Below are 18,900 nucleotides of genomic sequence, written 5' to 3'. Positions count from 1 at the left end.
GCCATAAGTGTATGAATGTGTGCGGATGGGTGAGTGTGGCATGTAGTGTACAGCGCTTTGAGTGGTCGAAAGACTAGAAAGGCACTTTATAATTACAGTACAGTCCATTTACCATAGTGCACATGCAAACACCCACACACAGCTTACTTACACTCATTCAAAAGATAACAGTGTAACACATCCTCTGTGCTGCAAACAAACAGCCAGCAGCTTTCTCTGTATCTTAGTTTTGCAGCAATAGAAACTTATTTACTACTTGGTTGCTCTCGCCTCAACTCACTTTGAACATAGTGTACAATGTATTTTGTAAGGGAAGGGAATATTTGCCAGATGAGTTAATGTTGGTACTGCTGACTGCCAGTGGCATTTGGCTAATATATTGGTAATTAGTAGCATACATACACACATACACACCCAAGCCTTATATTCGCCCAACTCTGAAGTAAAAGTGCTGACTTAGAATCCAGTTTAGGATCTTGAAACTTGGCGGCTGGGATGTTTGAAATTACCATGTATCGTCCACAGTGTATCCACTGTAAAAATGCTATATGCTAATCATTTTATTAGGTGTTTTAATTATGATAATTGTAACACACAAAAAATCATAAGCACACACACACAATATGCACACACAGAGTGCATGTAATATTTTGCAGGCAGCCCAGCACTGGTCATGGTTGTCCAGCATGAAAGTGGATTGATTGCATCCTCAGTGGGCTTCCAGTGGCTGACTGATGCTTACATTGATGGATCTTCTGAACACAATACCAGAGCACAACAATGGGGTGTAAATCATTCAGCAGGAGCAGCTGTAGAGGCCAGATAATCACATGCTGCCTTTCTCTGAAGTTACAAAACTATTACCATTGCCATACTGAAACTGAGCACTGAATGTCCACAACCCTGTTTCAACTTTGCAGTAATATTTCTGCATTTTACAGTTCAATTAGATATTTTTTTCTGATAATTCATTCACTGCCAAAGGAATAAAATGCTCTTTATCGTGCCTTGTCTAATTAATCTGTATGATCACAGATAGCAGAGTGCTGGAGCAACAGTGGGATAGGTCTTTATATCCAGGATGCTGTACTTCATGTAACATGTATGAATGTGAAAAGAAATAGCCACCTGTGGCTTATAACCCAAACAATGCCATTTACCAGTGACATAAAACTTTGATAATATACTTTCTGATAAGTATTCTATTCATTTTACAGTAAGTCTTCCATTGCACCATGCAGAGAATCTCAAAAAGCCAAAGTTGATTATGGTTGTTGGAGAAAGAGAAAGATAGATGTGGCACCTCTGTACTGACTGTCTCCTCTTTATCAGGCTGGTAGGTATCACAGGGGTTCCCTCTTGATCACGATCAGCCACGGACTGGAGTGTGTATGTGTGTGAGAATGGAGGGGAGTAACTGCAAGGGAGAAAGTGAAAAAAAAATTGGCAGAGTGTTCCCATTGTCCTATGCAAAGCCCAAAACACACTTCTTGTTGCTCGGCACAAGACCCTAAAAAAGTGGACCAAACACATTTCCCTGTGTGGTTAACTGTTTTTGTATAAGTATGGCATGTCAGTAAGATTAGTAAGAAGATTGGGAGTCCTCCAGAAATCCTGTTTTGGACCTCTGGTGATAAATGTTGTTTTGGCTCTCACTCACTGGTTCTCATTTGATCCCTGATCAGACTAAACTACTGTCTAAACCTCAAATATTCAAATGCTGTAGGACAATTTTGGGGATAGCGAGTGTTGTGTGCGCTGGGTCCGCTCGTGAGGCCTACTACAGTAGGTTCCTTGGTGGGGTCTGGTAGGAACACATTTTCTAAATTTGTTTTGTTATCCCCTCTTACACAAGAAGGTCAAAACATTGTCCTACATGGTGAACAGACTGTTGATCGTGTAAGCTAACTACTATGTACATGGTGATACTGTGGTGGGCACTTATAGGCCTACCTGTGCTGACAGAAGCTGGCTTCACAGGAATACTGATCTTTTTTGGCTGCAGTATTTACACTAGAGATTAAACCTGACTGGCATTGCAAGGGAATTGGTTAATTACTTTTATTTATTTCGTCACCTTTTGAAATATTAATACACTCTTTCTAAAATCATGTTTAAATATTTCTACAGATGACATGAGTGTAACTAACACTTGGGAAGTCTAGATGTTGCGGCTAATACTTACTGTAGGAATGCAGCAAACATATATTAGTTATATAGTGCCTGTACCACAATCCAAAAGCAATTATAGACACTTGTGTTTACCCTTGTTTACCAAAGCCAAGTAGTGTCAAATCCATGTTAACACTTAGGTTAAGAGCAGGGTCGCAAAACTGTTATGTTAACTCACACTGGCAGCAAATGCGGGTTCAACCTGGGTCAGTGCAGCCACCTGAAAGGGGGGAAGTGTATGTGAAAGAGAGATGATGAAAGTCTATGTTTGTCTGTGTGCCAGGATACCTGTGCTGCTTTCATTTTTCTCGCTCTGCAGCAGGAAAACTAAAGAGTAGGAGGAAAGGAGAAAGACTAAAGGTGACTGGCTGGGAAAATGTAAGAGAGAGGGAGTGTGTGTGTGTGTCTGCTTAAGAGGGCAAGTGAAGAGAAGGAGGAAGACTAAAGAAAGCCTGTGTCTTGCTTTTTCCTTATTTTCAGCATGTTGGTTTATTCATGTTGGCATTTTGTGCTTCAGTTATTTCCCTGTTACCTCTCCTTTGTTTATCATTCTCAGGTTGTTCATGCTTTATATCATGTGGCAATAAACGTGTGTACCTCTGTTTTATGTTTTTATCTTTGTTTTACCAAGTGGAACAGGCCTCATAGTTGTTTTTCACTAAAATTCTCATTTCAAGATGCCACATGATGAATTTTATCATTAATATATGACTGTGAAGTTGGTTAGGTAGTAAATTATAAATCTGAGAAGTGCTTTTTGCAGCTACAAACAGTAGCCCCGATTATCTGCTTTATGCTTTAATTTGGTCTAATTTAGGAATGTGCTGGCTCATCTCCCTGTGAAAAAAATATGTTCTGATAGATGATAGACTATTAGGTTCCAAGGAGGAGGGAGTGGAAATAATTGTGAAGCTAAGCAATGAATAATGTGGTAGCTCTTGGGTTTTACTAAAGGGTAACAGATGTAAAGTATATAGATAATGTGAGTGTGATGAGTGTAATGAAAGGGAATGGTAAAAGAAAGCATAGGCCACATTTATATCAATTTGTGTGGATGATAAGGGTAATTATCTTATATCATATATGCGCATCACTTATCTAGTTTCTTTTATCCTTCTACGCAAAAGGTGGAACATTCATATGAATGTCAAACAAGCACAATGAAAAGACTTCAGGCTGCGTGAGAACCAGTGCCTTCAAATAATCTTAAGGCCTGTTGTCACGTAGCTCTTTTTTTGCTAAAAATTTGTGAATGCAATTCTCGGTCTAATCAAAAGAGAAGTGCCTCTCTCTGAGTTCCATGCTCTGTGAGGGGGGATTCAATATGACTGTCCTAGTATCTCCCAGCTTGATATGAATAATTGAGTGTAGAATAGTCCTTATATGTTTAATTCGGATTAAATATTGAGGAGGAACCACCAATCCGCAATTTCCCTCCACCTCCCTGACAAGAGATAGACTAAGAACGAGTGGGAGGAATATGAGAAGAGCAAAACAACGACTTAAATGGACCATGAGAGAGAGGGAGAGGGTGAGGGACAGATGGAGGGAGTGTGGTGGAGGGTGGGAGGAAATGAGACAGGAAGTAAGAAGGGAAAGCTAATGTGGTTTGGGTGGAGAGCAAATGTAAAACTGAGGTGCAGTAGAGAGTTATCAAACAGATACATATACTGGAAGAGAGACAAAACCTGGGTTTATTATCAGCAGGGAAGTTTATCAGTTTAAACTTTCATGAATAGAACAACTTTTATTTTTATTTTATTTTACCTATTTCCCTACTTTGTTATTATTCTATTGCTTATTTCTCCGCAGCCTAATTGAACTAGATGCTTTGAAAGGCTCCATGGACTGCGTGTGTGTGTGTGTGTGTGTGTATTCTCATATGTATGTGCTGTGATGTCTGCCATGTGTCTTGTATGTACGTGCATGTCCATGTAGTAGCATCAGCAGGGTCTTTGCCTGTTAAATGAAGATGAATGTTTTCCAATCAGCTTGGCTCACTGCAGCGTGAAGAGCAAATTTCTGATCCTCTAAGCATGTAGCTTAGCATCTCTGTAGATATGGGAATCCTCTGACAGTCACACTGGGAAACATTGCACTGCCTCCTTTTTTGTCATATCTTATATCTGTCTTCTATTTGTCGACACAAAATCTCTCTCCTGTCTTCCTTTGCTTTGCACATGCTTCCTCTTTCCTGCTGTCTTTCGTCTGTCCTCCAAATCCCTGCCTCCGCTTGTCTCCCTCTCCTTATCGTTCCCGCTCTTTTCCTCTATCCTCTTTTCTTGTCAACAGAGAGATGGAGTGCCCTGTCTCTTGCATGTTGACCCCTGAGGTGATGACTGTCAGTGTAGAGGCAGAGAAAGGTCAAAAATGCTTTCAGAATTTAAGATATTTTAAACTACAACATTAACCACGCACAGCTATCATCCACACATCAAAAATACAACGCATAACAGATGGCTGATTTTATGCCATGAGTTAAAAAAAAGACTACATTTTTGCTCACAGTAAGTACTTGAGAGCACCTTTGCCAGTACAAGATGTACAAAAATAGATTTGGGGGGGGGGCTGTCTGTTTACCTTTGCACACACTTATTGATGACTCTCTGTGGGATTGTTGAGATTAAATTAGCAACCTTGTGTTGTCATAGCGGTTATGTCGCTTAGCCTCTGTACTGTAGAGCTTCTATTATAACAGGTAGTGCATATCCACAGGGTCACCTTGGGGGTGTGATTGGAGGAAAGGAAGAGGCAGGAAGAAATAGGGAGGAAGCGGACAAGGATGAGAGGGGGAGGCAGAGGAGCAAGCCAGTGGGAGGTTATTGTGAGATTAGTGGTTGTGGGTGGGGCGGGTGGTCAGAAAGATGATGGGTAGAACAAATGGAGTGGAGGTACAGGTGGAGAGGCCTGGAGGGAGGGAAAGGAAACAATGGCAAACATCTTCTGTAATCATCATCTTTCCTCTTTCACACTGTCATCCATCTTTACTCCACAAACCATGTATGTGTGTAAGTGTGTGAGTGTGTGTGTGTGTGTGTGTGTCCATTCTGCTATAATGATAACTACAGGGTGTAATGAAGAACTGTCCAAAATAAGAATCTGCACTGATTGGGTGAAATTAGGCTTGCCCATGAGCACACCCCTAAAAATTATACACATCTGCCCTTACCCTTTCTCTCTCACAAAAAAAACAAGATCTTGTTGCATGCATTAAGTTTGACCTTTCAGAGTCACTACGTAAGAGCACACACAAAACAAACCACAATTTTAAACACACACAAATTTGGTTAGATCATAGTATTGCATTTGTGTGTTAAACAGATGGCTCCTGAAATGTGTTGTTAACATCTATTAGAGTGAAGGCAAAGATGCATTCTAGGAAATAATAATCTAGCCACTGGCCACACCTTTCAAACACACACACATTCTCACACAACCACACACTATAACTTAACTCAGACAAGCACATGAAATCACACATTACACGAGTGAGTCTTTGGTGTCCCTGCTGATGAAGACCTCAATCGATATCTTCACATCCCATAGTACTCCTATTTCACCTGGAGAAAGCCCTTTGATTACCCAGGCAGATAGAAACGGTCACACACACACACACACACTTCCCTTATTAGTGATTGCATTTACGATGCATGGCTCAGGTCTCAGGCTTTACATGATGTCTCACACCCAATTTCTCTCTCAGGGAGGAGCCAACATGTCATCAGCATGTGGTATACAAATGATGAATGAGCCAACATAATAGCTACTGTAAATCATCAATGTGAAGTGAATTACTTTTTTGCATTTAGATTGTGTGAAAGTAGAGAGAGATACAGAGAGAAAGGGGAGGGCTATCCTACAGCATTGCCCAAGGGAAAGCTGCAGCAGCAAAGCCTGCAGATTCCAGGAGCTCCATGAAATGATGCCATTTAGAGGGGGAGATGGGAAGGGAGATGGGCTGCAGGGAGGAGAGGGAGGTGGGAGGAGATAGATGGGTGGATGGAAGGATTATGGGAATAGCTTGTCAGGCATTCAGAACACGCATTCTCTCGTACACGGCTCCCACAAGGTGCCCTTCACACATGCACACATATGAGCATGTATACCCACACGTTAATGTGTGCATGCACTATATTCGACAAAAAAATAAATAATCCATAAAGGCTGCCCCATTTCCCACTCAGCTGACTTTGGCTCTCATTCATCGCACCACTAGTTCATCTCACACAGGATATAAAAAATGCAGCTAAAAGACATGTCAGACCACACAGAGGAAGACCTAAACTGGCCTTAGAGTAAAATATTTTCCATAAATCCTAATCCAAAAAATTTTTGACACAGCAAAAGAAAAATGTTCTTCGTAATGGGAAGCACCATTAGTTCATATTCATCTGATCTCTCTCTTTGTCATGTTTTTACTCTCATTCTCCTCTGTTGCCTTCTAAGCGAAACCCCTCGTTCCCTTGTTACAGTGAACATGCTGCATGTGAGAGTTTTTGTGGAGTTCTCTGCACAAGAGAGAATGGAAGAGGAGTCTGGAGAGGAAATTCAGTACATTAGATCAGAGCAATACCTCTCTTCTCCTCTTCTCTCCTCTCCTCTTCTCTCCTCTTCTTCCCCCTCTGAGACCTCGGCCGCAGTGTTTTTAGAGAAGCAGCCTAATCCAGCAAATGAGTGCATTCTAACTCAGTATATGACTGATTTTTTTTATACTACAAGCCTTGATACATTTAGTCAATAGATGTAAACTATTCAAACAATTTGCCATGTGTAGAATTAATGCACCTGTCTCTCACTCTTTCTCTGCTGCTGTCTGTCTTTCTCTCTGTCTCTGTCTCTCTCTCTCTCTCTCTCTCTCTTTCTCTCTCAGATAACAGTTTTCCGGATGGGGTCGGAGGGACATCAGGACATTGACCTTGCCATCCTTACTGCATTACTCAAAGGTGGGTGTGTGCATTTATATGTGTGTGCTGGAGCATGACTGTACAGTAAGTGGCCTCCATTTCACTGTCGCACCCCAGGGATGTTGTTATTCAGATGTTTCTGTACATAAAAGGAGGATGATATCGTTTCCGAAAGCATTCCTCTCACTGCCCCAGTTTAGGTATATGTTTATATCCCACAAGTATGTTTTTACTTTTGCACTTCATAGCTCAGGAATAAAACATAGACATCTGTGCTTATTTTTCTCTCTTAAAGCTCCATTAAGCGATTTTTGCGATCACTGCAGGGCGGGAAGACTCCAAAGCAAACTTGCAGGATTGAGTTTTGACGTTATATTAGCTTATCAAACAATTTCTTTCTTACAGTTTTAGCAGAAACCGAGTTACTGAGTCCTCTTATTGCTGTCCAATATAATATAATATTAGCCACTGGCTTGGTCCACTAACTTTTTAATTAGTGAGCTTTAGAGGTGCTGATTGGTAGATAATGTTACCTTTGGTCAGGCTAGCTGTTTCCCTCTGTCTCAGATTATTGTGCTATGGTAACTGACTGCAGGCTCTAGCTACATATTTATTGTACTTCTCATCCAACTTGTGTATTTCACAAAACGAACTATTCCTTTAAATATGAGAAGGTCGTGGCCTATCAGCTATTAAAGCCGTTTAAGACAAACTCGCAGTGAGTTCAGGTTTGCTAATTTATATGCTAATAAAACCCTGATATCATAACAACACCTGCAGTATAATTAATTAGCATGAACACAGCTGCTCATTAACTGTGTCGCCAGAGAGAAATAATTACACGTACTACACGTACAGTCACAAATTCACAAATGAATTCTGTAGTATTGTGTCTTTTAATCAAATCTCTTTTGAAGTATATGTTACAATTTAATTTGCATTTATCGAATTAATTCCCTTTGAGGTCAATAATCACTTTTAAAAGGGACATACGGCCAACTATGTGCTATTATTCCACAGCCATAGAGAAATTTGTTTTGGACATGAAGGCTGCAACATTCAACCTTTTTTGAACTCGGAAATACATTGAGGTAGATATCTCATTTACAAAATAGCAGAGTAAGATAAATAAAGTAAAATAAATAAAAGAGCCTATGTACCAAGGAACACAAATAAAAAGCCATTAAGTAAAACAATAAAACATAAACATAAAAAAATGTTAAATACATGCAATCATAGTGCAGTAACAGACATAAAGTGCAGACATAAGTGCATTCAAATACATGCAACACAGCCCCTCATTTCACACCCTCATTATCTCATAGTTTAGGAGAGTCACTGATAGAGGTATGAAAAAGTTTTTATACCTATTGAGGTATCTTTTCCCATATTTAATTGGAACCCTGTAGTGTCTACCTGTTGGGAACAGTTTGTATTCTGAATACAGGCCATGGAGGCATCAGCAATAGTTGTAACTATAGTGTTTTAAAACAGCATTTAGATGGAGGGATGCTCCATAACCCCGATCACTTCCATTGCTTTGTTTGGCACAGTCTGCTTATATGTGATTTTAACTTAACTGATATTTTACCAAACCAAGCTGAGATTTCATAATGTAATATACTCTCTATCATAGCATGATGAACCGTTTTTATCTACAGACGCCTTCTATGTAGTCCACCATTTTGAACCACTATGTTTCTATAGTATCCCAGAAAGGACAAACTGAACACTGGCTCTAAGTGCAATCTGCAACTATACACAGACATAGTAATAGCTTTAGACAAGCTAGTGGTGATTTAAAGGCTCATATGTATCTAGGTTTCCCCCTCCACATATACAATATAACATACAATAATCAATCAGCATGGTACCAGCAGCACAGACCAAAGGCATTACACAGTAAGATATACGGTCAGCAGATCTTTACATTGTAACAAATTGTTATGCAATTAACAGTAAAGGCAATGAACTGGACCAAATTGGGTTACAAAAATTTAATATTTGTCAAGTGTAGAAATAGCAATTAAACCACCATTGTTCCCCACCCTCTGCCCTATTTCACACGTCAGTGTTCTACACACACATACACACACACACACACACACACACAGGATTCATAGATCCATACTTTCGATTGGTTGTTCAGTAGCTTCTATTGATCACGTTTGCTCTTGCCTCTTCAAGGAATACGACGCTAACAAGGCCCAGTGGAGTTTGCACGCATGCACTCCCTTCAACACACACCTATACATGTGAACATAGAAAGGTACACACTCGTGCATGTGTACGAAGAGGAAGTGAGTCCTGTGGGAGTTTCAGAGCATATGATTGACTATGGCAGGAATTGTTCCTCAGAGAAATATTTCATTCCACAGAGAGAAAAACTAGTGAGTTTGGAGAGGGAGTGAGCGAAAGAGAAACGTGTTTTACATAATTTATGTATAGCAGTCAAGATGAATGATTTCTTTGGCCAATTCATCACTCCCTGATCTTTGTCTTCATCTCTTGCTCTGTTACTTTCCTTATGTATACATGTCTCACTTGTTTATTCTGTTGACTTCTGTTAACCTGTCTTTCGTTTCTGTTTTCTTTTTTGCCCTTATTGTATTCATTTAATTGACATTGTGACAGGAATGGCATGTAGATGAATGAGTGAAGGAGGGAATTGCAGTCAAAGAAGACAAAATAGGAAAAGGTAAATGAAAAGGAAGGGGATCAGAGAAGTGAAAGGATGAGAGGGGGAAAAATGAGAGGCAAAAAAAGCTTTATGGTAAACAGCATGAGGGTCATCATCATGCAAGTCTCATTTTGCAGCTGAGTGAATGAGACGTGTTAGGCTTTTAGTGTAAAATGAAATCAGTCACATCCTGCCTGAGAGCTTTTTAAAACACTGGATTAGACTCCTTTGCTGAAGAACTAAGTTCATGCCTGAAGCTCAACAACGTGCAGCACAGTCAGGAATACAAGGTTAGGGGAGAACAGAGATGAAGAAATAAAACAGAATGAAAGGATAGAGTGTGTGAGCCTGTGTGAGCGAAAGAGAGAGAGATTTATAGAAGTGGGAACAGACAGAGCAGGAACGTAACCGCAGCTAAAGACACATGGTGTAACAGAGGGGAGTTTGGAGTAATTGATGGTCTGCTGTCTGAGGAAGTCAATATACTGAAGATTGGGTCCATAAAGTCAGCTGGCTGCAGTTCAACCCCCCTGCAGGCAGACTGAGTGAAACCACAGGCATTTCATAAAGCAAGGCCACCCTGCCTTTTAATATACACATATCTCCACTAAAGCTCTTATTAGTAGGCTCTGCATCTTATTAGCAGGGCTCTGTCTGAACATTAAGCTCCAGCAAAGCTGCACAGGCCTTTGAGGAGGGCAGAGCACTATGTAAAGTGATGATAGTGGTGTGCTTAATAAAAAAAATACACTGTCTTGTCTAAACACAAGGGATTATTACTATACATTACACCGGATTTCTCTAAAGGCAGAGGTGAAATGTTGCTTTATATTTCTCATTTTTGGTAACTCCCTTCAGTGCACAGGTAAATTATTAAAGGGGTGGTTTTATGTAAGATCTAAGTAGTCAACGGTGTTTGAGGTGTTTCACTACACTGAACAGCTACAAATGCTTTTTGTAGCACTTTTACAGTGAAGGTTTGGATTGTACAGTTGGAGAGGATGATTGTTTCATTTTATTCTGTGTCTGAGGTTTTTATCCATTATATTAAGTATTTAAGACATATTCACTCATACCTAGAGTAAGAAGTATTACTATACATGCCTAGGCCCCATTTCATAAGTGTCTTTAGACTAAGATGAATCCTAAAATCCATCATAAAGATCTTTTTACATTTCAGGGTGAATAAATTAAAATAAATAATAAACTAAGGCCGGGCTCAGACCAGAGATCAATCTTGTCTGGGACCTTGGTTGGTACTGATGTTTGACCCAGATTATCTGGTAATGTAAGGGGTTTGCAGATCCGGTCTTAAACCTCCCAAACCACTTGCAGGCTCAACGAGGCTAATCACTTTTGATATTTAGGAGTAAAAATCTAGATGGTTACGTCAATACCTTCTGAGCGGGACCACAAAGAAGATCACAAATTAACAAAAGAAAAACACCAAACAAAGGAACCAGCCCTGCATTGTGAGTCTCTCAGCTGATTTACACCCACCAGTCTGTCCTTAAACAAACAGCAATGACACGCAGCAAAGCTATCACAGTGATGAGAGAAGTGGCCTTTTTTCAGCAATGTCATCCAATACTTTTATTTTATCCTTATTTGTCAGTGTGCCCTTGAATCTTGTAAACAAGATGTTTTTTTCCTGCCTCTACTTCATCCAGTATTATATTAAACAAATCAGATCTGTCCAGAATTCCACTTTTTTGATCAGTTGTTGTTTTCAGTTTTTTTCTCGTGTGTGTATGTACTGTACTTCTTCTTCTTCTGCTGATTATGTTACAGTCATGTTGATGTTACTAGAAGACCAGAGCACTGTAAATGATGTTCACAGACACAGCAAATAAAAGGAACACGGTTGCATTCTACATTTTATGCAGGGATCAGGTGGAGCGTTAAATTAAGTGATACATCAAATAACAAGCTGTCATTCTTTAATGGGTGGAAATCTTCTTCTCTACCGACACACAGAACAAGGCAGGAGCAGAACTGGCACATTGTAAAGTGAAGCACAATCCACCAAGCCTGAATTTAGATTAAGCCCACTATGATGCCCTCAACCTTCAATAAAGGCGGCTGGCTATCATTAGTGGGCGTCAGTGACTCCCAGGATTCTCAGAGCTTCTTCTCTCTCTGCTAACCGTCTTTTTTAACTTCCTTTCCTTCTTTTAAAACACTGAAAGTTATTCGAACCATGAACAGACAGGTTCTGCAACAGCACCTACCCAAAGGCCTCCTAAACTCCTAAATCACTAATGTGCTGTCATTATTCCTGTCTATATGACCCCGTAAGGTTATGGTATGTATACATTGATATACACCATAACCCTATTTGTGTGAGCTCACTGTCCAATTTCAATTCAGTTTCATTTGTATAGCACCAATTCATAACAAAAGTTATCTCAGGACACTTTTAAAATAAAGCAGGCCATACTCCTATATAACTTAGCAAAAAATATATTTTTCCATAGATGTCTCTAAGTTAAGATAAAAATAAACCTGTACATTTTCTACAACAAAACTATCAGAAAATAAGACTATAAGCACATAAGGAGAATATAAAATAAGCAATAGAGACAGACTATTATCAACATCACTATATCTAACAACTACAGCATACTATTATGTGATATATCTCAACGTTAAATAAACCTTGCCGTCCGGTAATATGACATTGTCTCTCAACGCGTGTGCATCCTCTCTCAGGTGCCAACGCTTCAGCTCCTGACCAGCTGAGTTTGGCTCTGGCGTGGAACAGAGTGGACATCGCCCGCAGTCAAATCTTCATCTACGGACAGCAGTGGCCTGTAAGAACCATAAACAGTACTGCACAAACAAGAATATACATACTGCAGGAAATATTGATTGTATTCACAGGGCTTGTTTGTTCTTTTTGTGTTCTCACTGATATTAACATTATGCTATACTGCACTGCCTAAATAGGTCTTTTAGCATGAAGGTATTGGCAGTGTGCCTCAGTCTAGCATGGTACCGTACCTCTTACCTACCCTGCTTATCCAAAGTGCTTTACAAGGTTTTTGCTACTTATTCACCCATTCATGCACACACTCACACACCAATGGCAGCAAGCTACCAGCTTTAAATGTGGTGAGGAAGTGTTGAACTGGCAACCCTGTATCAATGGACGACCCGTTCTACCATCTGAAGACGAGAAGAGAATATCTTTCTGTAAAAGTGGTTAGAAAGTGAAAACGGCAGATGAAAGGATACTGTCCGCTTTAAAAGGCAATTTGAAGCAGAAGGCAGCTCAGGATTAATCACAGGTGAAAGTTCAGCAACACACAAATGGTTAATGATCAATAATAATTATAATAAATTAAGGACTGCTGTAATTATCTGTGACCATAATGAAAAGTATGCATTCCTTGCAGTTCTGGAATTGTATAATTTGATACTGTGCTAAAATGTCTAAGCATGTTATTTCAACTCACTTTTCTTTCTATGTGTGTTCTGTGGAAAAAGGTATATAACATATGAGTATTCAAGTAGATATTACGTTTGAAATCCTATCATAATAGTGCTGTTGTAGTTTTAGTAACTGATTGTGCTTGACCTTTATTTATTTCCCTGCAGTGCCTTCTGTATAGTTTGTAGTATGTAGTGTGTGCTGTGTATGGTATGGTCAGTATATGTATTCTCCGTGTCATGTGCCTTAGGTCGGTTCTCTAGAGCAGGCGATGCTGGATGCCTTAGTTCTGGACAGAGTGGACTTTGTCAAGCTGCTGATTGAAAATGGAGTCAGCATGCACCGTTTCCTCACGCTTTCCAGACTGGAAGAGCTCTACAACACGGTAATAACAAATACACATAAACGGATTGGAAATATATGTTGTATTATCTCATTTGCAACACACCAGAGAGCAGCCCCATTGGCAAATATTTGCGATAATGAGTTTCAAAGTAAAATGTTGATTAAAAGCTTATTCGCAAGCAAGCAAACAAGCCCTTTATTTACATAGCACATTTAATGCCAATGCGCCGCAGAGAGCGTGAGCCACTACGGAAGTTGCAGCCCCCAAAACTATGTGGATAGTATAAGACAACACATTAGAAACAAGGAAACACAATTAAAACAGACACATAAATATATATTTACAAGTTAACAACAACAATGAATGCAAATTCAACCAAAAAAGCAATTTTGTTCAATCATTGCAACTTTTCCACAAAGATGACCAGTCATTGTAGTTTCCTGCACAAAACGCTGAGCCATACATCATCAGACTCACTTCTTTGTTTCTAGTTATGAAGATGCAGATGCCTAACATTTACCCTCATAATCCCTTTGTCTTTTTGGAAAGGTTACTCCAACACCACAATTTTATTCTTACTGGAACAAGTTGGCTTTGATTTTTTATATATTTTTATATGACAAATTTTTGCAACATGGATTGCAATTTTGTTAGAAAAGCTGCCATTAAATCAGACATTTTAGGTTGCAACAATCCCCCAAAAAAGCCTGTAAAATCCTGGAGGGACTGGTGAAATAGCAGTTAGGATTTGAACACAATAAACATGGTGCTGGTACTGAACATTATAGCAGGCAGGGTCAGCTTCGTCCTAAGGGACTGTAGATGCTGTCAGTGATAGTAATATCCTTCTGTGTTTTGTTTTGTTTGTTTTTCCAACAGAGACATGGACCATCCAACACGCTGTACCACCTTGTCAGAGATGTCAAAAAGGTATGAGCATCACTGCCGTCCCCATAGCTCTCTGGCTGTTCAGGCACATGTATGGGAATGTTGGCTTGAATGTGTACATTAAAGAAGATGTTTGACTACATAGAGTTTCAGTTGCTTTTTTTTTTTTTCTATCTGTTTGCATCAATTTGTGTCAACATCTTTGGTAGCCCTAGTTGCTGTTAACTGCAAATAGAGGCCGGCTTTTCTCTTTCAGCTGGAGTTGCGGGCTGCAGTGGCTGTGTAGAGCTATGCACGACTCACATCCCTCTCATGACTTTTTAGCAATTTACTCTGTTCTTTCTCTCAGGCACACTACCATTGTAAACAAACACTACATGTATTAAACATTGCTTTATCCACAGAACTTGAGTTTGATCAAACTGGGGCCGCAGTGGAACTGCTGTGAGGCTGAGAAGGAAGAACTCAGTAGACGCCCACAATTGTTTAATTTCTTTTTTGTATTATGAACAACACTTTTAAGTGTGTTGTTTTTGATATGCAGTAGCATCTGGTTCTTTTTAGTGAAACTGCATATTTCCTTACATGAAATAAACATAATTTTTTATCAGGATTGTGTTATTTTCATGTTTAAGACGTTGCAATGCTGGAATCATCTCTCAGTAAAGGCTGTGGCTGCACTTAAGCCAACAAATGTCAGCACTATGCAGTGTTCATTATTTTTGCAACATATCTCCTATAGCACCTTGATGATTACTGCGATTAAAGACACCAACCTAGAATTTTACAGTCAGCACATGTCTGCACATCAATTAGGAGTGAACCCGCTGTTGAGAGATGATGGAGAGGTCAGCAACACCAACATTAGCATTGAGAGGTGTTCATTAATTAAAGTGTTACTGATTACAGTAATGCCGCATGTTCCTCTGGGAGTCGCTGAAGAGGCTTGATGTTGTAATCACTCCTCCTTTACCCCCTCTCTGTCTTTAAACACAACTCTGATCTTAAGTTGGTGCAGAGAGAATGTACAGTTTACATTTCACAAACACACACTGTAGTGCATGGCATAACAGCCCCATCTTCTTTTTGTAGAGCTGTGTGTAATTGCCATAGTGTAGCTGAGTGTTTGTGTATGTCGTCGTATCAGAGTATGGTGCTAATTAGTTTTAACTGCTCTCCTTCGGGTATAGTCACCATGTCATCGCCGTTTTCTTGATTTCTCATTCTTCTCTGTAGATTGTTTGGGCATACTGTCAGCAACTGGCTGATTCAGATGCAGGTGTTGTGCTTACAGCTGTTAGAAGCTGTATGAGGTTGCTCTCAGGTTCAATCTGGTCCATTCATTAAATTGTGTGAAAACTGAGTCATGAAACAGAAAACCACTGAAATGGGCTTTTGAACTACAGCTGCCATAGCAGAAATTGGGTTTCCTACAGAGTAAATGAACAATGCAGTTTTGTGGCCCAAGGGTGGTAGCAATACACATGAATCTCAGATTTTAGGAACGGTTAGGAGAAAATCCAAATGTAACTTGGCGCTTTCAGACATGAGTACTTGGTTAAGAAACACTGACTTTTTTGAGTGTATATTGCATCGTACATTTAAATTTTGTCTCACTGTGATAATCTGGTGAGCTTCCGTAAGTTTGCCAAAAAATAACACAGATACAAAAACTTCTATTTGTTTAACTAGTTGGAGTTAATGCCAGGGCTTTGATGTGTGCAGGCAGGAAAGAGACATTTTGAGTAGAGCATCTTCCCTATTAAAACCTCTAGTGCTCTAAGCTCTCAAAGTGTATTCACACAAGGTGTAAACAAACAGTTATTAGCTTGAGCTTCACCACTACAGGGAATTAAAAGAGGGCTCGGCTGACCGCTGACTAGTGCATTTGAACTATATATATCAGTAGCATGAGGATGTGAAGCTTTGGCAACACTATCTGTGGCTCCCTCTACTTCAAAGTGTAACCGTTGGCCTCCAAGGGTTTGCCAGGCTTTACCACCAGTGAAATTGAATCTCTGGATGTGAAGGCTATGGATGAGTAGGACAGAAAGGATTTTAGGATCTCACACCTGAGTGCAGAGGAGTGTAGATGGCATCAAGGGAGGTGTAGAGGTATGTGAGGTAATTGGTGTAGCTCAAAGGAACAGCAGGGGTCAGGATAATGACTGCAGGATCTTGGGTGGGTGTTGAAGGCATGATGAGGAGCAGCAAGTGTTGACATGGTTATAGTCCTCACGTGAAAGGACTTTTATTTCAATAATGATTTTCCCCTCCAGTGTTAATAGCTGTCTGTCTGTTTCTCCATGCGGTTGCCCCTCTCTTCCAGGCTAATGAGACATTACCACTTTCTTTTTCTTTTCCTCTCTTCAAGACTACATTGAACCTCACTGAGAAGAATCTCATTATTTCCCTAAATGCAAATTATGACTAATCAATCAATTTTTTACATCCTTTGTAATTGTCCTCAGACATTATATTCTCTCTGTGAATCATTTTGCACCTGAGTTTTCATTTTCTCCTCATTTCCTGCTCCTCAATAAGAGAACAAGTTGTACCTTAGGGCTTGGGAGTAATATCTGAAACCTGAAACTGTGACCAATTTTTGGTTCAACCAATTACAAGATTGGAGGATCTCCAGGTTTCTAGATTCAAACCAAAGTCCACCTGGTTTTAAAGAATTCAAGATACAACAACATAAACCGAACCACAGTCTGGTTGAGATAAAAAAAATCATCAAGAGGCTGGAAGAGAGATCTTGCCTTGGAGTTCCTCATTTCCCCTGCTCTTGCTTATCGTGACGTTTACTCACTGACATTGTGTGTTCTTTCCAAGCAAGAATATCCAGGGTTCAGTTGGATCTACTTCAAGGTGAATCCGATAATCACGTTTTCTTTCATAGCCCAAAACAGTTTAATATGGATATTGTGAAGTGAGCGTGTATGACTGTGTGATTTGTTTTGTACTCTTTTTCTCCCTCTTGTTTACCCTCCATTATTAATCATTTGGCATGGGTTGTTGCGTGTTAACACTGTCTGGTTTTGTAGGGAAACCTGCCCCCGGACTACCGCATCAGCCTCATCGACATTGGACTGGTCATTGAATATCTTATGGGCGGGGCATATCGGTGTAACTACACCAGGAAGAGGTTCAGAACTCTATACCACAACCTCTTTGGACCCAAGAGGGTGAGTGAAGGATTCTTACCCGCATTCACATCCCAGCACTTAATGCACACTAATGTCTGGGATTTTTTAATGTCATTAATCAAAGGAACAATATCAGTGAAATGAGCCTCATGATCAAATTAGCCCTGATAAGGGCAAAATGAATAACTTGCGCGAATTATGTTTTATAATAAAATGTTAATTAGGAATTTTGTACTCAAGGGCAAACTTCACCTTGCTGATTCGAGTAGTAAATTAGCACATACATATAAATGTTAGTTTTAACATGATTGAATGAACAGGAGCCTTTATTAAGTGTGATACTTGATGTTTGGAGCAATGATGACAGAAATTAGTGAACTACATACTGTATTGTATGTTGTTTTTTATACAGCAAGTGGATTCTGATCTTTCTTTTGCTTAGAAAAGTAACTTTTATAAATATGAGTAAAATGTATGACTGAATTGGCAGGACAGGAATAGTTTATCTAGGAATAAATGGAAATCAACTGACAACTATTTTGGTTAGCTAATCTATCAGCCCCAACCAGTGGGTTTGTCTTCAAGGTGCAACTGCTAGCTAATGAAGCACTAGGATGGAATATAAATCTACATATCTCAGCCTGACAGCCCAAAAGAACATCCATTAAAAACACACATCACTAATTAACACAAATCATAATCTCCTACAATCAAAGTGCTGTTCATCAGCAGAGGTCAAACATAAGAGTTGTCTTCCCGTTATTCTTCATTTCCACTTCAGGTAGAGAGGCAGCACAGCACAAGCTATTATTAGCTTGATGCAACAAATCATCCATCTATAGCAGTGGCTCTTCATCATGTGCCATCATAACCCCAGTGATATACACACATCCAACCGCTACAGAAACTCATCTCACTGATTAGCACACCTTCAATCAAAGTGGAGGAACTGATCATTGACATCGTGCTATAGTGTTTGTGTGTTTTACACCACACATACTGCACATTATATGGTATATGTTCATCTGTTGTTCTAAATCTCTCATTCTGCCTCAATACCTCACACACCGCCACAGGTGTGATGAAAATAGAAGTACACACAGCTGGGTCTTAAACATCATATTTCTGCTTGATTGTGCACCTTTTTGTTTGTATGTATGAGTGTGTTTGTTTGTGAGTGTGTGTGTGTGAGTCTCCATGTGCCTGTTTATCTCATTGTATGTCTGCCATGGCAGCAACAAAGCAGCTGGAAAGACGCAGATAAAGCGAAAGCAAAGGAACAGGGCAGAGACTAAGCAAAGAGGCAAAATGAGAGAGAGAGAGAGAGA

The 18,900-nt window shown here is 39.8% G+C and overlaps 1 protein-coding gene across 1 annotated transcript in view; it reads left to right on the top strand.

Annotated features, from left to right (window-relative positions):
• trpm3 (transient receptor potential cation channel, subfamily M, member 3) overlaps positions 1-18,900 on the top strand; it is a 130,853-nt gene that overhangs the window by 89,955 nt on the left and 21,998 nt on the right. Inside the window, exons 9-13 of the mRNA XM_035658207.1 lie at positions 7,043-7,115; positions 12,469-12,569; positions 13,440-13,574; positions 14,415-14,465; positions 17,471-17,611. Coding sequence (XP_035514100.1) covers positions 7,043-7,115; positions 12,469-12,569; positions 13,440-13,574; positions 14,415-14,465; positions 17,471-17,611 — 501 coding nt within the window. The remainder of the gene's footprint in view (positions 1-7,042; positions 7,116-12,468; positions 12,570-13,439; positions 13,575-14,414; positions 14,466-17,470; positions 17,612-18,900) is intronic.

This window comes from Morone saxatilis, unplaced genomic scaffold (genome assembly GCF_004916995.1).
Source record: "Morone saxatilis isolate NCDOM2014 unplaced genomic scaffold, NCSU_SB_2.0 Contig16, whole genome shotgun sequence".
NCBI lineage: Eukaryota > Metazoa > Chordata > Actinopteri > Moronidae > Morone > Morone saxatilis.
The sequence above is the reverse complement of the archived record's forward strand: the minus strand, read 5'-3'. Positions and strand labels throughout refer to the sequence as shown.